This window comes from Moschus berezovskii, chromosome 8 (assembly GCF_049115385.1).
Source record: "Moschus berezovskii isolate FMDL1 chromosome 8, NW_MosBer_1.0, whole genome shotgun sequence".
In the NCBI taxonomy this organism is placed as follows: domain Eukaryota; kingdom Metazoa; phylum Chordata; class Mammalia; order Artiodactyla; family Moschidae; genus Moschus; species Moschus berezovskii.
In genome coordinates, this window is record NC_142467.1 from 106,794,038 (window position 1) to 106,811,275 (window position 17,238).

At 55.2% G+C, this 17,238-nt stretch overlaps 1 protein-coding gene across 1 annotated transcript; it reads right to left on the reverse strand.

The window, feature by feature from the left end:
* Window positions 1-1,771: 1,771 nt before the first annotated feature.
* Window positions 1,772-15,968, reverse strand: JAK3 (Janus kinase 3). Its single transcript, XM_055430938.2, has 23 exons — window positions 15,776-15,968; window positions 15,188-15,311; window positions 14,754-14,865; window positions 14,353-14,498; window positions 13,658-13,952; window positions 12,918-13,040; window positions 12,655-12,812; window positions 12,130-12,241; window positions 11,729-11,915; window positions 10,804-10,931; window positions 10,442-10,573; window positions 9,620-9,704; window positions 8,713-8,840; window positions 7,881-8,013; window positions 7,646-7,797; window positions 7,356-7,506; window positions 6,611-6,750; window positions 6,350-6,539; window positions 5,641-5,765; window positions 4,968-5,140; window positions 4,471-4,588; window positions 4,028-4,138; window positions 1,772-3,079 (listed from the first exon to the last, which is right to left on the reverse strand). The coding sequence occupies exons 1-23, from the start codon at window positions 15,957-15,959 to the stop codon at window positions 2,972-2,974; spliced, it is 3,315 nt and encodes a 1,104-aa protein (XP_055286913.2). The 5' UTR covers window positions 15,960-15,968; the 3' UTR covers window positions 1,772-2,971.
* Between the last annotated feature and the right edge of the window lie 1,270 nt (window positions 15,969-17,238).

The window sequence follows — 17,238 nt, forward strand, 5'->3', positions numbered from 1 at the left end:
GGCGGTGAGAGGCACTGGGCCCCAGTGGGGATCCCCCTTATAGGCGCCCGGCCTGCCCCAGCTGGGAGCCTTGGAGCGGGGACAGAGCCTTCCCAAAGGACGGCCCAGGGAGGTCGAGGGCAGGGTCAGGGCAAGCCTCGTGGAAGCTCTGATAGTTGAGTTTTCTCATTTTTATGATGTGAGTGTCTGACATCCTTTGATTGCCCAGGCATCAGCTTCAACCATGGCTCTCTGATAAATATGACTAAGGAGCCCGACTGCCTCTTCCCACCTTTGTTTTAGACATCTTGATTGATTTCAGTATCTTACCATTGTGGCCACTTGGGCTCTTTTGCTTTGTTTTTGTTTCATTTGTTCTTCTCTTCTTATGCTTTAAACTACAACCCATGTTAAATTCACCAGTAAGAGTGAGCCTGCGAAACTCTAGGCTCCTATGCTTGACCCCAATAAAAGCAGGAACCCAGGCCAACACTGCTTTCTCTACAAGAACCTGGCCCCAGGTGTGCTGTGTTATTTCCGGGTGTGCCATGTAATTTATAAGTAATAAATCTTTTTCAAACTTTCCTGATGGCTGTTGCTGAAAGGCATCTTGCAATTGTAATAAGAACTCCCAGGGCCAGTCCAACCACCACCCTGATTATTGATAGGCTGTGTGTGTGCATGCTAAGTTGCTTCAGTCGTGACCAACTCTTTGTGACCCCATGGACTATAGCCCACCAGGCTCCTCTGTCCAAGGGATTCTTCAGGCAAGAATACTGGAGTGGGTTGCCATGCTCTTCTCCAAGGGATCTTCTTGACCCAGGGATGGAACCCATGTGTCTTATATCTCCTGCATTGGCAGGTGGGTTCTTGACCACTAGCATCACCTGGGAAACCCATTGATAGGCTAAGAGCCACACAAAATGGCCATGGTCTGTCTTCCTGGGTGTATCTTTCCCAGGGGGACTGCTGAAGATATATTTTTAAACTCTTTTAAAGAGAAGAAATAAACTTAGATATATTAATTCCCGGTGCTGGTGAGCATCCAACCGAGACCAAGGACATTCAGAATCTTGTTATCCTTATTACTGTACAAGTAAGGAAACTGAGGCTCAGAGAGGGGACCCCATACTTGCCCAAGGTCACAAGAGGCTGGGCCCCAGGGCTGGGAGTGTTTGTTGGTTCTGCCTCCACATCAGGGTCTCCTTGGGTTGGACAGGGGCTGGAGGCCTCTACTAGGTGTCAGTTTTACCAAGGAGGGAAATTAAGGCATAAAGGTTACTCAGTCCAGTGCAGGGGAGACCCTGAGCTGAAAACCCTGTGTTGCATCCCCTACCACTTTTCACCGAAGCAGACTATGACAGTAGGTACAGAGATCTGTCTGTCTCTCCCATGCCCCCTGTGTCTCTGTTTCTGTCACTCTCCAAACCTTTCCATCAGTCCTGAGGAGCAGACAGAGGGCTGCCTTGGCCCCCAGTAATGTTGGGCCCATCTCCATAGTCTGACCCTCCCAACAGGGCCTTGCCCTCTGATCTCCCCCAGAGCAGCCTGTTCCCTCCACCCCCAAGAGCCTGTAATCAGCTCCCCAGGACAGAGCCAAGGCCAGCAGCTGGGGTTCGGGGGAGGGCTTCTGTCCTTGAGGGCCTCACCCTCCTGTCCCTCCTCCCCCAGCATGTCCTGAGGCTCCCATTGTGGCCCCCAGGGGTCTCTATCCCCCAACTCTGATCACATTCCTCCCTGGCTCACACATCCCCAAGAATTCCCATTGCCCAAGTCCAGCAACAAACCAGCCTTTCCACTGAACTTCTTTATTCATTCAATGAACACTCCCAGAGTCCTCTTTGTGCCCACCCCAGCCCAGCTCCCTAAGGAGCCTCCAGGTCAGAGGAGACAGAGCTGAATATAGCCATACCCCAGCCCTAGAGCTGGAAGTATAGGGCTGAATGGGAGTAGTGGGAGAATCCCAGGGAAGGCTGCAGGGAGGTGATAGCTGGGGTTTTGAGAGATGAATAAGAGTTTTCCAGGGAGGCAAAAGTGGCAGAAAATCCTTGCAGGCAGGAGTGAAGGAGTGGTGGGGGCTGAGCCTGCACCAGATGCCTTCCCATAAGCTTCCAGAAGTTGACTCTGTAGAACCCAAGAGCCAACACTATTGCCCATTATACAGAGGATGCACTGAAGCCAGAGAAAGGAAGCAACTCGCCCACCATCACACAGTAAGTAAGTGGCAGAACTGTGGGCTCCAACACCCGTGCTCTTAACCCCTGTACCCTGAGCCTTTTCCTCTCCCCATGCCGTTTCCTCTGCCAAGAATGACTTTCCTTCCTTCAACTGATGAAAAGCTCCTGTTAGGCTCCATTGTCATTAACTATATGATCCTCTGGTCCAGATATAAAGGGTCCCAGTGTACAGAAGCCCTGGGACACTCAGGTTCAGAGGCTGGGGACCTCAGCCTCTCCTGTTCTCTTACACAGTTCCAAACAGTCACACAGGCTCCCCCCCAAAGAGTAGATTTTCAGCCCGGACAGTTGCTCTTGTCCTTGGCTTCCTCCAGCTAAAGAGGGAGAGGGGAACAGAAGCCTGAGATGACATATTTAAGGCTACATAATGTCTCCTCTGAAAATGAGAACAGGAAGCTGCAGGCCAGACCCTGAGAGCTTGGGAAGACGGAAGGGCCTTAAATGTGGCCCCTTGATTCTGGGGAGTGGATGGAGCTCATTAGACCCCATCATGACATCTGCCTTGAATCTTCCCAAGTTCACAAAGCCACAAGGCTGCTGTTGCCCTGCAAGCTGGGGTTGCTCCCCCAAGTGCAATGTCAGTTACCCTATGAGGGGTCTCTGTGAAGCAGGAGGGCCGGAGAGGAGCAGGTTCCTGCTCAATGCCATGGAGGCCAGAACCTGGAGGCCTGTGTGCAGGAGATAAGAAAAATGACAGAGAATGGTGTTCTCCCTCCAGACAAGCAGGGAAGGTGAGAGTCTCATGCCTCTGGACACTATCCCCGGCTCCCACCCCACAGTGCATCCAGCTGGGGGCCCAGGGCACTGAATGATGGCCGGTCTTGAGGGTTTGGGGCCCAGCACAGCTTCATGAGCTCATGAACCTGAGGGGTGGAGAAGAGACAACAGGGTCACATGGGAGTGGTAGAAAGGACATGACTCGTGTTCGCAGTTTTAAAATTTAAACTAGACTCCATCCCTCTCTTGCTCCAAAGCTTCCCATGGCTCCCTATGGGTCTTAGAAAAAAATGTCATCCCCTCCCGTCTCCCTCCCTCTGCCACCCCTCCATCACCCCCTCTCGTGTTCCATGAAGCCACATCTGCCCCCATCTCATTTTTCAAATACACTAAGCTCATTTCCACCTCAGGGCCTTTGCACCTGGTGTGTGCTCCACTGAAAATACTCTCCCCCAGCTTTCCCCTTGGATGGTATCCTCTTGCTCCCTCAGGCACCACCCCCTCTAGGAAGCTGCTCCTGACTATACCTCCCTCATCTCTTTCTAGGCACTGAGCAACACCAGAATGTTCTTGTTAGCTTCTGGTGGTTACAAGAAGGAGGGGTATTATCGGTTCTGTCCTACACTGGGTCCCCAGCACCCAGCACAAAGCCCAGCACACAGTCAGAGCTCAATAAATGTCTGTGGCTTGAGCAAATTAATTTGTGAATGACCAACCACGTGTCAGACACTTCCACAAAAGCTCTGATGAGAAACTGTAAGAATCATCATTTACTGAGCACCAACTGTATGCTAGGCTCCGAGATGAGCACTGGAAAGGTGTTAGCAAACTGATCCTCCCCCACCCTATAAGGCACTGTTATTCCCATTTTGGAGATGGGTAAACTGAGGCTCTGAAAGTGTTTTTGCTTTACCGTACACTGAGAGAGCAGCAAAACAGAGGCCAGAAATCCCTTTCAGCCTCATTCCCTGACCCCTGCTCTCAACCAAGAGATATCTTCAGTGGACAGTAATTCAGAGGGATCAGCAGGCTCGCCCAAGACACCGTGGTGAATCTACAAAGTGGGAAACTGAGGCAGGCCCTCCAGAGCTCACCTCACTAGGACAGGCAGGAGGTGCGGGCAGCCTCTGGCCCTCGGCCAGCAGCTCCAGGAGGCGGCAGAGGGCTGGAACATCTCTCTCACATCCCATCATCCGCAGGAACTCCTGGAGCCAAGGAGGGGGCCCGAGGTGGGGGAGCAGCCATCCGGCAGGGAGAGGGGAGGGGCCGCCCGTTATCGCGGGGGCCAGCCGCAGTGAAGGAAGGGAATCACCCACCCGCGGTAAGGGATGGGGGCCCTCCTACTGGGGAGGAGGAGTTGTCTGTGATGGATGGGGAAAGGAGCTGCCTGTGATTGGAGGGGAGGAGTGGGAGGCATCAGTCAAAGTGAAAAGAGGTCCTCCTGGAGATCCAAGGCTGGGACCGGGTGACCCTCAGCACAGGGACAGTGGGTGACCTGGGGGGAGAGGGTATGGGGAACCCAGGGGTGCCAACTCACGGCTGAGGGGCTGCAGTTCTTGTCACTGTAGGTGAAGAGCTCGTACAGAACGACCCCGAAGCTCCAGACATCCGACTGGCGCGAGAAGATGTTGTCCGAGAGGGACTCGGGGGCATACCTGGAGGGGGCCAGGGAGGTCTTGGGATGCGACATTAAGGCAGAGGACAGGAAAGGCCGCAGCCCTGGTCCCGGTAGGTGACTATGAGAAAGTCAGTCCCAGCCAGTTCCGAGGTCTCAGTTTCCCTGGCTGTGGGATGGGAGGTTGCTCCAAAGCTGTGCGGGGCCGGGGCGCGATCGGGGGTGGGGTGGGGAGCAGGGCCAGGGAGGGGCGGAGCCGGAACAAGAAAAGGAGCGTGATCGGGGAGGAGCCAGGGCTATGGGGGCGTGGCCACAGCAGGCCCCCTCCCCGCGGGAGGCAGGGCGGGAACCGCGAAGCGCGAGAGGCGGAGCTGCCAGGGTAGTACGGAGGAAGGGTGGGGCTGGGAGGAGGTCCCTACCAGAAGATGGGGCTCTGGCCTGGCTCGCGGACCACGTAGTAGTCTTTGTCAAGAGGCAGCAGCTTGGCGAGGCCGAAGTCGGCGATCTTGACGTGCGTCTCGCTTTCCACCAGGATGTTCCGGGCTGCCAGGTCGCGGTGCACGCAGCGGCAGGAGCCCAGGTACTCCATGCCCTATGGGCGGGCATGGGGTGTGGACCCCCAGGATGACTCCGTAGGGGCCCCAAGTCTGACGTGGAATCCAACAGCAGCCCCAACCCAGATCCCAAGCCTAACCCTACCGCTGGCCCATCTTGCACTCCAGTCCTCACCTTCTTATTGTTTTGGACCTACTAGAAGTGTTAGTCGCTCAGTCGTGTCCGACTCTCTGCGACCCCATGGATTGCAGCCTGCCAGGCTCCTCTGTCCATGGGATTCTCCAGGCAAGAATACTGGAGTGGGTGGCCATGCCCTCCTCCAGGGGATCTTCCCGACCCAGGGATGGAACCCAGGTCTCCTGCACTGCAGGCAGATTCTTTACCGTTTGAGCCACAAGAGAAGTCCCCGACGTTAGCCCTAACTCAATCGCATTTCCAACCTAACCTGGACCCCAAACTTCAACCCTCAGCCTTCCTGGCGAATCCATGCAGACCCCGCCCATCGAGCCAGCTCTGTGGACGCGCCCCGCCCCGCACCTTGCAGATCTGTGAGGCATAGAGGAGCAGACGGCCAGCGTCGAGGCGGGCGCGGTGCCGCTGCAGGAAGTCGCGCAGGCAGCCACTGGGCAGGTACTCCATGACCAACCGCAGGCTCTGGCGGCCTAGGGGTGGCAGGGGAGGCAGGGAGGAGTCACCAAAGGGCCTAATTTCGTCTCTTCCCTTCCCCATTCTTCCTCCCCGATCAGAGTGGGACCTTGTGTCCCCTCCGGGCCTCAGAATTGCTTTCTATAAAATGGGAACGGCCACATTGACACGTATGACTAGTCTATTTGAGTACTTTCTATAATATACGTTAATTCTTTTTAACCTCATAGCGACCCGTTTTTTTCAGGTGGGAAAACTGACGATGCTGAGGTAGTCTTAGGCTTCCCAGGTGGCTCCACAGTAAAGAATCACCCTGCAATGCAGGAGATTTGCAGGAGATATCAGTTCAATCCCTGGATGGGGAAGATCCCCTGGAGTAGGAAATGGCAACCCACTCTGGTATTCTTGCCTGGAGAATCCCACGAACAGAGGAGCCTGATGGGCTACAGTCCAGGAGGGAGGGGTCACAAATGAGTTGGACAGGACTGAATGACTAAACAACAAGGCAGATCTGGATAAACAAGATCAGTCAGTAGCGCCCCTGGACCACCAGAATGGTCGCGCAGAAGGAGGAGGGTGTGTAATTTGAAGAGCGGTTCACCTGGGCCATAGCTGACACCTCGGTACTTGACAATGAAGTCACTGTGGAGGGCTTTGAGGATCTGGATCTCCCGCTGGAAGTCCCTCTGCTGTTCTGGCCCACTATGCTGCAACTGCTTCACGGCCACCAGGGCCCCTGTGTTGTCGCCCAGCGGGTCATAGCGGCACAGTTCCACGCTGCCAAAGTTGCCCTGGGGGACAATGGGGCTGGTGTCCACATGCATGAGTGCTACCCCACCCACCCCAGCCTAACCCACCTCACCTTGCCCAGCTGTGAGATGTACTTGAGGTGTCTCTCTTCAAAGATGGTAGGGTCCTGGCAGGCGTAGAGCTGGGTGCCATTCCAGAGCCCACCACGGGGTGCCAGGGTGCCAGGTGTGGGGTCTGAGAGGAGCTCATAATCTGGGGGCCACAGGCAGTGAGTGAGCAGTGTATTGGGCCCTGGGCGCCCCAAGCTAACTTGCTGTGTGACCCTCATCTGAACGTTCACCCTCTCTGTGCATTATGGCAGGGCCACTGCAAGCCAAGAGGCGCTTTGTAGGGCTGGGAAAAGGCAGCCCTCTTACGCAGTGCCCATGCTGCACACAGACAGAAAGGCATTTCCCAGACTTCACTGCCATGGGGTGATAGGGGAGAGAGATGCACTGGAAGCTCCTTTAGGCCTGGCCCATGAAAACCTAGAGTGGGACCCTCTATACTCTCTCTCCTGTTTGCAGAGGATCCAATAGGGGCCTAAGGCCATAGGATGGGTGGAACCACAAAGGGAGAGTTTCTTGCTGACTTGGATACCCTCACTGAATGAGAACTAAATATCCATTGTGTGTGACCTTGAACTGAAGGGGCTTGTTTGTTACAATAGCTGTTGAAGCTCATACTGACTGCTACAGTCATCAATCATTCCAACCTTGCCAGGCACGCAGGGCAGGCTCCACATACAAATCTCACTCTTCTGCTGGGTCCAGTATGACATCCCAGCCCCGCCCACCCTGCCTGGCCCAAGTGGGCACCTGAAGTGATGAGGCTGTTCAGGTCACGGATGACAGCACGGAAAGAGGGCCTCTGGCCTGGCTCATAGGCCATGCACTGTTGGATCAGCAGGGCCAGCTCCATCCATTTGGGGGCAGGCAATTGCTGCCGCTCCTGGTAAAACTGGAGCTTCTAAAGGCAGGACAAAGGGCTGGTTACCCCCAGTGAACCCTCAGAGGTACCCCCTAGACCCGCCCATCCTCCCCAAGCTGAACTTCATTCTACCCTTCTGTCCAATGAGAGCTCTAGAAGCCAGTGCTGGCGCTCTGACCTTGGCAGGCTCCAGGGTGCTGATGGGCACTGTGACACCACTGAACACTTCCCAGACTGTGGCTCCAAATCCCCACTTGTCAGCTTCCAAGCCAAGTGTTCGGGCCTCCTGGAGACATTCAGGGGCCACCCAGGGGATCCTGTCAGTGAGCACTGGTGCAGGAGGCAAAGATGGGATCAGGGATCTGCTTTCCTGCCCCACTAGGTCCCTCCCTCTTTCACCCCTCAGCACTTACTCTCCAGGCTTAGCACAGTGGGGCTGACACCCGGGTCACTCAGCTTGATGAAAGGCAGGTTCCCATCAGTCCCCTCACGAGCCAAGAGCACCTTCCGGGCTGAGACATTGCCATGAGGGAGACCTTTGTCTTCCTAAGTGGACCAAGCACAGGGAAATGCCGGGGGTGGGGTGGGGATGAATGAATATGCTGGTTGGCAAACTCCTACACATCCTTCAAAGCCCACCATACTTCAACATCTTTCCTAGACTACTGGCAATATACCACCTGTGTCCCTCCTCTTCTTAAACATTGCTCCTTCATCCCATGGCTCCTTACTCCCTTCAGAATAAAGTCAAAGGTCCTCAGACTGGCACTCAAGGCCCTTTGAAATCCAACTCTTGGTCACTCTTCTCATGGGCTTCTCTCTCCCACATCTCCACTCTGGTCTCCTGCCAGGTGAACAGACCTGATACGCTCCTGGACAAGCAACACATCTAAGCTGCAGCCTTTGCCCAGGCTTTTCTCTCAGCCTGACATGCCCTCTTTCCTTTTTTTCTTAATGAACTTCTACTCAACCTCCAAGACCCCAACTTTAATGTTCTTTCTTCTGGGGAAGGCTCCCCACCCAGGGCCAGACTCGTTGCTCACCAGTCCCCTCAACTTCCATGAATGATCAGCTGTCTCCTTCTGCTCTTACACCTCTGAGCCTGTATGTATGCTGTTCCCTCAGTCTCAAATGCCCTCCACTTGCCCTCCACCCTTACCAAACTCCTATTCATATGACACAGCCCACTCTCAAAGCCCCGTCCACTCTGTGAATGGAGGATGGAGCAGGCAGAGGAGCACTCACCAGATAGTTGAGGGCATAGGCCAGCTGTTTGATCACCTGTAGCTTCCAGCTGGCTGGCACTAGGTGGCCACACTTGCGTAGATATGTGTCCAGCGCTCCCAGGCATACAAATTCCTGAACCATGATACCTGGTGGAAGTAGGAAGGGGCAGGGTTGGGGGGTAGGACTGTATTGTATTCAACAGGTTCTGCCCCCAACCCCATCTTCAAGGGGCGCTTGAACCCTCAGTTCTGACTTTCCTTCCCCTATTCCTCCATCCTTACCCTACTCACCTCTCTGCTTCCCCACTTCCCATCTCAGAACCATTTGCCTGTAATGCCTGGAAGGCGTCGCGTTCTCTCCATGACTCACTCCCAACCCTTTGCAAGTTCTGTGTTTCTGACTGGAACACCCCTCTTGTTTCAATTCCCTACTGTCTATTTATTCTTGCCTTTCCAGCTTAGAATGTACCCTTACCTACTCAGAATCACTGCTTGACCTCCAAGCTGGGTTAGCAGCCTCTGATCACCCACAATGCCCCACCACACACAATCATATATCATCCTGCTTAGCCTGTCATGTTCTATACTTTGCACCCAGCTCCTGGCACAAGTTGGGCTCCCAATAAACAGCTGCTGAGCTGAACTGATGGAAACAAGGCTTGGAGAGGCAGCATGGACCTTGCAAAGCTGCAGAGATGGTACACAGTAGATCAGAACCCAGGTCTACCTGAATGAGATAATTCTGGGGGCTTAAGTATTGGTGGGAGCCTGGAGCTGCTTATTCAGAGTGATGATGGAGGGACATGAGTACAAGATGATAGACCCTAGTGGAATGGAGCCCCAGCCAGGGCAGGCTCTGAGTGTGTTGCTATTGCTGCTGTAGGTGGGCTCAGTGAGGCAGGGCAGAGGTGGGGAGTGTCTCTCACTGTCTCCAGCCATGCACACGCCATGGAGCAAGACGAGATGCTGGTATGACACTTGGCTCATCAAGCTTGCTGCTTCCAGGAATGACTGGGGAGGAAAGAAAGGAGAGAACATGTTTGGGTTTCTTCCACTCCTGGGTCAGACCAATGAGCCCCAAACTTGCTGCTCACAAACTTGCCCCAGGAGACCCAGCCACCAGCTTCCTTTGGCCTTGGAGTCCACCATTAATGCACACAGTATTCTGTGTCGTGATTTTTTTGATGGAGGCAGGAAGTCCCCACTGTAGTCTACCTTGAGTCACTCACCTTTTGGCTCAAACCTTCCTCTGTGTTGCCCAACCCTGAAGATGCCTCAGTCCACATCATTCCTCTCTTCTCCTTTGCTCATTCCTCCCTGACCCACGGTTCTCCGTGCTATTCCTTAAACATGCTAGACTTGGCCCTGCTTCAGGACCTTTGCACTGGCTGTTCCCTCTGTCTGGTATACTCCACCTGTTTGCATATAAATTCCCCACCCTTCTATATTTCATGAAGATGCTGTGGCTACATTTCTGTTATTTTAAGACCTTGTGTGTGTTCTCTTTGTTTTGGTTTTGGGTTTCTTTTCTGTTTTTTTTGTTTGTTTGTTTTTTGTTTTGGCTGCACTGCAGCATGCAGGATCTTCCCCAACCAGAGATCAAACCTGCACCTGCTGCTGCGGGAGCATGGAGTCTTAACTACTGGACCACTAGGAAGTCCGACCCTGCGTGTTTTTAAATTTCTCTGAATCCACAACCCCTTTCCAGCTAGGCCCTAACCCAGAAGGTCTGGTCCCACCCTGCTCACCTCCATGCAATTCTTGTGCTTGGCATCCATCACTTTGAGCAGCACCTCTGTCTCTCGGGCCTCCCCATCCACAATCTCATGGTGACAGCCCCGATAAATCTTGGTGAAGGACCCGTGACCTAGGTTCTCATGCTGGAGAGTGAGGAGGCAACATGAAAGGCCAGTAACAGGGCTCCCATGGGATCCTGTCCCTTAGCTCTGGCCCAAGCAAGGCACAGGTAATGGATCAACTTTACAGATGATGAAACAGAGACACAAAGAGGTTATATCGCACGACTGAGGCCACAGAGCAGAGATGGATGCAGACCTGGTCTCTGGATCCCAACTGTAGCATGTTCCCCCCATTTCCTGGAGCCCCTTACCCACTGCAGGCTGTCAGCAGGGATCTTGTGAAATGTCATCTGACTCAGCTGGCACTGGAATTGGGGCTGAACAGGAGATGATGTGGGTGGGTTGCAGCCTCTCCGGACCACAATCAGATTGGACTTTTCTATGGGGAGTGGAAGGAGGAAGAAAACTAGAGGTCAAAGGTGAAAGGTCCTCAAAAGATTGCTCACTCCCTGTCTCAGTGTGGGGACGTCCTTGGTGGCTCAGATGATAAAGAATCTGCCTACAATGCAGGAGATCCGGGTTTGATCCCTGGGTCAGGAAGATCCCCTGGAGAAGGGAATGGCAACCCACTCTGGTATTCTTGCCTGGAGAATGGACAGAAGAGCCTGGCGGGCTACAGTCCGTGGAGTCACAAAGAGCTGGACACAACTGAGTGACAGACACTAAACCGTCTCAGCGTGGGGTCTTCTGCAGAAACCAGGACTAAGATGAGGGTTCCAGGGCACACAGTTTATTTGAAAAGAAATTCCAGGAAGTCCCAGTGAGGGGAGAGAGAGTGAGAACGAAATGGAAGGAACCCTGCAGGTGGTACAAATGAGCAGGTGATACTGTGGGCAGCCTCGTCTCAAGTCCTACTAGGGATTCTGGGAAAATCTGGAGAACTCACACTTCAAAGCTGTCCCATCCCAGGAGTCTGTCTGAGAGCAAAATTCACCCAGAGCTACAGGCAAGAGATGAACAGAGGCTAAGTGCTAGTGACATCACTTAGATCCAGCTGTGCCTGGATTCCCCCATCCCTGGAAGCAGCCTCTATCCCACAAGCCCTAGATCACCCTTTTTCCCTCCTAGACTACTTTGACCAGCAGTCTTTGTCACTTGCCACTCAAGAGCTGGGACAGACACAGAAAGGCAGGGTCCCAGATTGCCTACTCAGCTCGGGGGAGAAGGCAGGCTCACCTTTAGGTCTGGGGTTGCAGCAGAAGGTGAGGTACAGCTCAACCCCATCCACGTGCAATCCACCATTCCAACAGGCTGCCAGGAGCTCTCGAAGACTGCTGTGGGGACGGCCAAGGCCAGCCAGGGAGAAGGTTCCTGTGGGGTCGCACCGGATGAGGCAGCCCTTATAATCCGGGCCCAGGGGGGTCTGCAAAGAGGAGTGAGTGGTCTTTGAGTGGAAGTGGGCGGCACTCTTCCCCTCAAATCTCCAAGTCTTTGCACATTCTATTCCCTCCACTGGGAATGCCTTTTCCCTCCCCTTCTTCAGGAAGCCATGCTGACTCATATTTCAGTTCTCAGCTCAAATATCATCTCCTCCAGGAAGCCCTCCTTGCCCTCCTGGCCCCTGGAGGTGGACTGACCAGGACACAAACAGTTAGGAGGTAGCTGTCGAAATCCTGGGGACTGCGGCGGAGGACGTAGGAGCCGGGAAGTGAGCCCCCAGTCTTGAGTTTGTTGATGGCAAAATCCAGGCTGTGGGGAAAGATGGAAGAGAACTGAGAGTCGAAGATGGTGAGAAATAGATGGAGGCAGAGAAACCAAACTAAACCTGAGCTCTAATCTTGGTCTCTCTGAAGCCCTGGGAACGTCACCAGGTAACATTCCCTCACTCCCATTTGTAAAATGAACCAAAAGCTGGGCTTCTGCCTAGGGGATTAAAGAGGAAATCCCAGGTGAAGCCCCACACCTGGGCACCTCGAGCATCCCCAGGAAATGGCTCTGCGGCCTCAAGGAGCCAAAGGGAAGGAAGCGGCTGCAGAAGTGAGACTGCAGACTCACTGAGCGCCAGCTATGCACCTGGTGCTGTTGAAGGGCTCCCGAGAGGCAAGGACACCGAGGCACCGAGAAGGGGGGTGCCAGAGATTTGGTCCCCAGTGAGTCCTTACGTGATGGGACCATGGCACTGCTCAGCCACCTCCTCCAGCAGCCGTGGCGGCGCCACCTCCTTGCAGAAGTAGTGCCGCGAGTCCGTGGTCAGCCGGAAGTAGCCATCCACGAGCGCCACGAAGGACAACGCTGCGGGAAGCCCCGGGAACTCGGCCTCCTGTGAGGACCGGTGTCAGGGCCCGCCGCGGTCCGAGGGTGACAATCCCGCGTCCCCGCCGTCAGGGACGGGGAAGGTAGGAGGGGAGGGGGTTCCAGCACCCACCAGGATCTGATTGTCTGTCCTAGTGACGGTGACCAGGCGATGCTCCGCAGCCGGGCCAATGCACAGCGCCTGCTTGATGCTTATATCCACGATTTCTGGAAAGTCGCAGAAGGGTTGGAGGACCTGTGAAGAAGGGGGAGGGCCGAAGCTGGGAATCCCGCCCCCTCCGCAACCCCAGTCCTTTTTTGGAAGCCGGGACCCCACCAGTCCACACTCACGAGACCCGCTCCTCCCAGCCTCACCGAGTCCCATCCCTCTCCTGTCAAGCCCCCACCAAGCCCCGCCTCCTGCTGTCCACACCACCCCTCTCAACTCCCTCCCCTGCTCATCCCACATACCCGCCCCCTCACCTCTGCCAACCCCCGAGTCCTTCTCTCGGCCGGTCCCTCCCTCACTGAACTCCACTTTATCTCTTGGTGTCTCAGTCCAGTCGGGAGCCTCACCCACCCCGAGTCCTGCCTCTTCGCTCCACCTGCTGTTAGCCGCGTTCTGGGCTAACACACACCCAGGGTGTGGCTCCCGCACACCCTGCTAGCCCCTCCCTCTACGTCCCGCCCTTTCATTCCCGCTTCCTCGCTCAGCCCCACCCACACCTCACTCAGCCGGGCGCTGGCCCCTCCGTCCCAGGCCCCCTCGCTGCCCCGCCTCTCCTTCGGCCCCGCCCCAATCCCCGCCCACGACCCGGCCCCGCCCTTGGCCCCGCTCAGCACCCCCCACCCCACCTCCCCCATGCCCCGCACCTCGTGTTCTCCTGGGCTCCAGGCGATGCCACTGCCACCAGCCACACGGAGCAGCCCCGGCGTATCCTGACCACCAGCAGCGCCGGGGAGACCCACGCGGAAGGTCTCGGCGGCCCTGTCTGGATCCAGCCGCTCGAGGTCCATGATGTACTTGACCATGAGCGAGTGCCTGTCAGCCTGGCAGGCCGCCACGCGGCGCAAAGCCCGGCCCACTGTCCTTCGGATGCGCCTCCGAGTCACGAAGCTCAGGCCCTGGATCAGGTCGCGTAGGCCAGGGGGCAGGCAGACCTTGTAGCTGCAAGTGGGCGGAGTGGGGCCCTCAGTATGGGGCGGGGTCTCCGCCAGGGAGGACCGAGGCGGCACATCAACCCAGCCTCTAGGTGAAGGGTTGAAGTGTGGCCTCAGTAGAGGGTCACACAACACTCACAGAAACACACTCGGGGACAGGCATAGGGGTAGGGAGGGCCTCCATGGGAAGGGCCGCTGGGGTCCATGAGACAGACAGGGACACAGTCTTTTTAGCTGCCTGAGGTCTGGCTATGGAGTCTCAGGGGGGCTGGGTTCAAGGGGAGGGATTGGGTCCCATGAACACACTGTAGGCTTGTAGGTGGGGAGGCGGACTCATGATGCCCTGGTGGAGCCATGTTGGCTCGCTCCCAGGTAGAGGCTGGGCGCCACAGCCTGGAAGCCCTTACCTGACCGTCTTCAGCAACTCCTCGGGCCGCTGAGCCTGCTCGAGTGCCATCCGGGCCAGGTCCAGAACAGCCAAGCTGAGACACTCACCCTGTTCCTTGAGGCTGAGGCCTACCCGGAGGCGGCCGCTCACCAGGTCATGGCGGTGCTAGGAGCCGGTCACAGCCCAAATGAGCCCTGATGTCGTCAATAGACCCCCATCCCTGGGCCAACCTTCACCCTGGAGCTGCCACTCTGAGCCCCGCCCACACAACTAGCCCCTCCCTCTTCATACCGCCCAATTCATTCCCACCTCCTCGCTCAGCCCTACTCACTGGAGAGTCAGCCAAGGCTGCCCAAACATCAGCCCTGACATTGCCCTGGGTACCCCCACCCCTGAGCTTATCCCCATGCAGACACCTACCTGAGCAAAGAGGTGCTCCAGGACTGGCAGATCCAAGATGGCGCTGGCCAAGTCCTTTCGTAGCCCAAATCGGTGGCACTTCTCTAGTCCAAACCAGTTGGGGAAGTAAAAGCTGTGGAGAAGGGGAGAACCCTGGAGTAGGGGATATGATGAGGGGGAGACTGTGCCAAGACCTCACAGAGCCCAGGTTATACCCTTGACTTGCTGTGTGATGTTGGACAAGTGAACCACCCTCTCTAACATTAGTCTTCTCATCTGTGAAATGAACTGTGCTCATGCCCTCCCTTGGAACACCCAACAGGAGGTGCAGGGAGATGATGATCCAAGGGTTACTGTTGTTTTAAACTCCCAGTTCCCAAGCCCTCAGCAAAAGGCATGCCCTCCCGGTACCATTTAACCCACATTTGGGGGGGCGGTGGGGAGACACTTCCTACCGGAGCCTGTAGACGAGGACCTGGGTACCCGTGTCCTCCACGGAGAAGATGTGGCTCGGGGGGAACCAGCAGGACAGGTCTTCCAAAGCCAGAGCAAAGAGGGAGTGGTACACGGGCAGGATGCCTGAGGGGACAGTCACATCAGTTCCCTCTCAAGTCTCCCCATCTGTCCCCTGCAGGGCTGCCATGTTATCCTCATGCAGCCCCACAGTTTCTTTCTCACCTTCAGCTCTGATATCATGTCCCACCCCTGCTTGCACCCATTCCAGGGCTCCTCAGTGCCGTTAGGAGAAAAGCCATGGACTCAGCCTGCTTCTCAGGGCTCCCTGCCTCTCTCTCCAGAGCATCTCTTTCCACTTAACAGTTTACCTCAAGGGATGACCATCTGTTTCTTCTAATAGACTGTCATGCCTCTGAGTCTATGCACATGCCATTCCCTGTGCACCTTCCTCCCTTACCAAACTCTTACTCATCCCTCAAAGCCCCAGATCCAATGCTGACTCTGCTTGACAGCTATTTCAGCTCCCAATCTGTGTTCCACACAACCCTAACCCTCCTTCTGACCAAGTCTTCTAGGGACGCACTTACCACTGGCCTTAGCAGCGCAAACACACAGGTCTTCAGCTGAGTGGTCCCCAAAGGAGAAGGACAGGCACTGTGGGGGTCCAGGGCCCCGAGGGGGCAGCAGCACGTGCAGAGCACCAGTCTCTGAAGAGGAGAGGCTGCAGGAGCGCTGAGAAATCAGGGGTGTCTCCTCACTTGGAGGTGCCATGAGTGCAGCCTGCCTGAACACAGAAAAAGGTAGCCCCCCAGTTGTGATCACGGGACAAGGTTGCAGATCTTCTGAGGTAGGAGTGGGGGGGCGAAAGAAATACACCTGAGTGAGGGAGGGATGAAACCAGAGAAATCAGGAGGAGAGAGGGACAGAAAGAGGAGGACAGACAGGGAAGCAGGCAGAGAAGGGGAGCTGAGTGTGCAAGGTGGGGGAGGGGCCATACCAACCCGGCGAGGGCTGTGCTGGGAAGCTGGGAGACATTCACACAGATTTGTATGAACTCACCCCTCAGACTCTTGGTGCCCAAGGCAAACATCTCTAGTCAACCTCCAGCCTCCACACATACCCACTCTCCAATCCCTTCTCCAGACAGGCAAGATCAATCAATCACAGATATGGGGATTTGCTAACCAGCAAGCAGATAGTTATGGCCTGTGCAAGTGTGCATGCTCAGTTCTGATTCTTTATGACCCCATGAACTGTAGTCCTCCATGCTCTTCTGTCCATGGGATTCTTCAGGCAAGAATACTGGAGTGGGTTGCCATTCCCTCCTCCAGGGGATATTCCTGGCCTGTGGATCCAACTCAGGACTCCTGCGGCTTCTGCACTGGCCAGCGCCACCTATGAAGCCAATTGGCCTGTGCATATGGCTGTTTAAGGAGATAGAAGTGGCCATCCCTCCTTGTGAAGCTGGAGGATTCTAGCACTTCTGAGGCTGGGGAAAGAAGCTTTTGCAGCTGGTTTAATGCATGCCCTGGGGGCTGATCCAGACATCAGACTCAGTCATCATCAGATTCAATCAACAGAGATCTCTGCCTCTGTCTCTCCTGATCCCTGCATCTCTGTGCCATTAGTTTCCCTGAGTAGGAAGTCCTCCCTGGGTTAGGTCCAGGAGGAAACCCACCCATATTATTTCCAGGAGTGCTACACCAGCCACCTTTCAGATCTCTCTCGCCCTGGGGGACCCAGAGCTCAGGACCCTGGGTTGAGTAGAGGAACGAATTGGGTTTCACATGACAGAGGAAAAGGAAGAAGATGAAGAAGATCTACTTAAATTGACCCAAATGAAGAAGACACAAAGAGAATATTGGATAAAAACTCTGTTCCAGGGACTTCCCTGGCAGTCCAGTGGTGAAGAATGTTCTTCCAATGCAGGGGATGTGGGTTTGATCCCTGGTAGGAGAACTAAGATTCCACATGCCGCTAGATATGGCCAAAAAATGTAAAACAAACAACAACAAAAACTATGTTCCAAAATAATAGTGGGAGGGGGCGG

Excerpts from the sequence above, each read along its gene's own strand:
- JAK3 (XM_055430938.2), bottom strand. The coding sequence starts at position 15,959 with ATGGCACCTCCAAGTGAGGAGACACCCCTGATTTCTCAGCGCTCCTGC. Across the intron at positions 11,916-12,129 it reads TCCTAACTGTTTGTGTCCTG|ACCCCCCTGGGCCCGGATTA; the intron begins GTCAGTCCACCT and ends TCCTCTTTGCAG. Across the intron at positions 8,014-8,712 it reads CCTATGCCCTCAACTATCTG|GAAGACAAAGGTCTCCCTCA; the intron begins GTGAGTGCTCCT and ends TGGTCCACTTAG.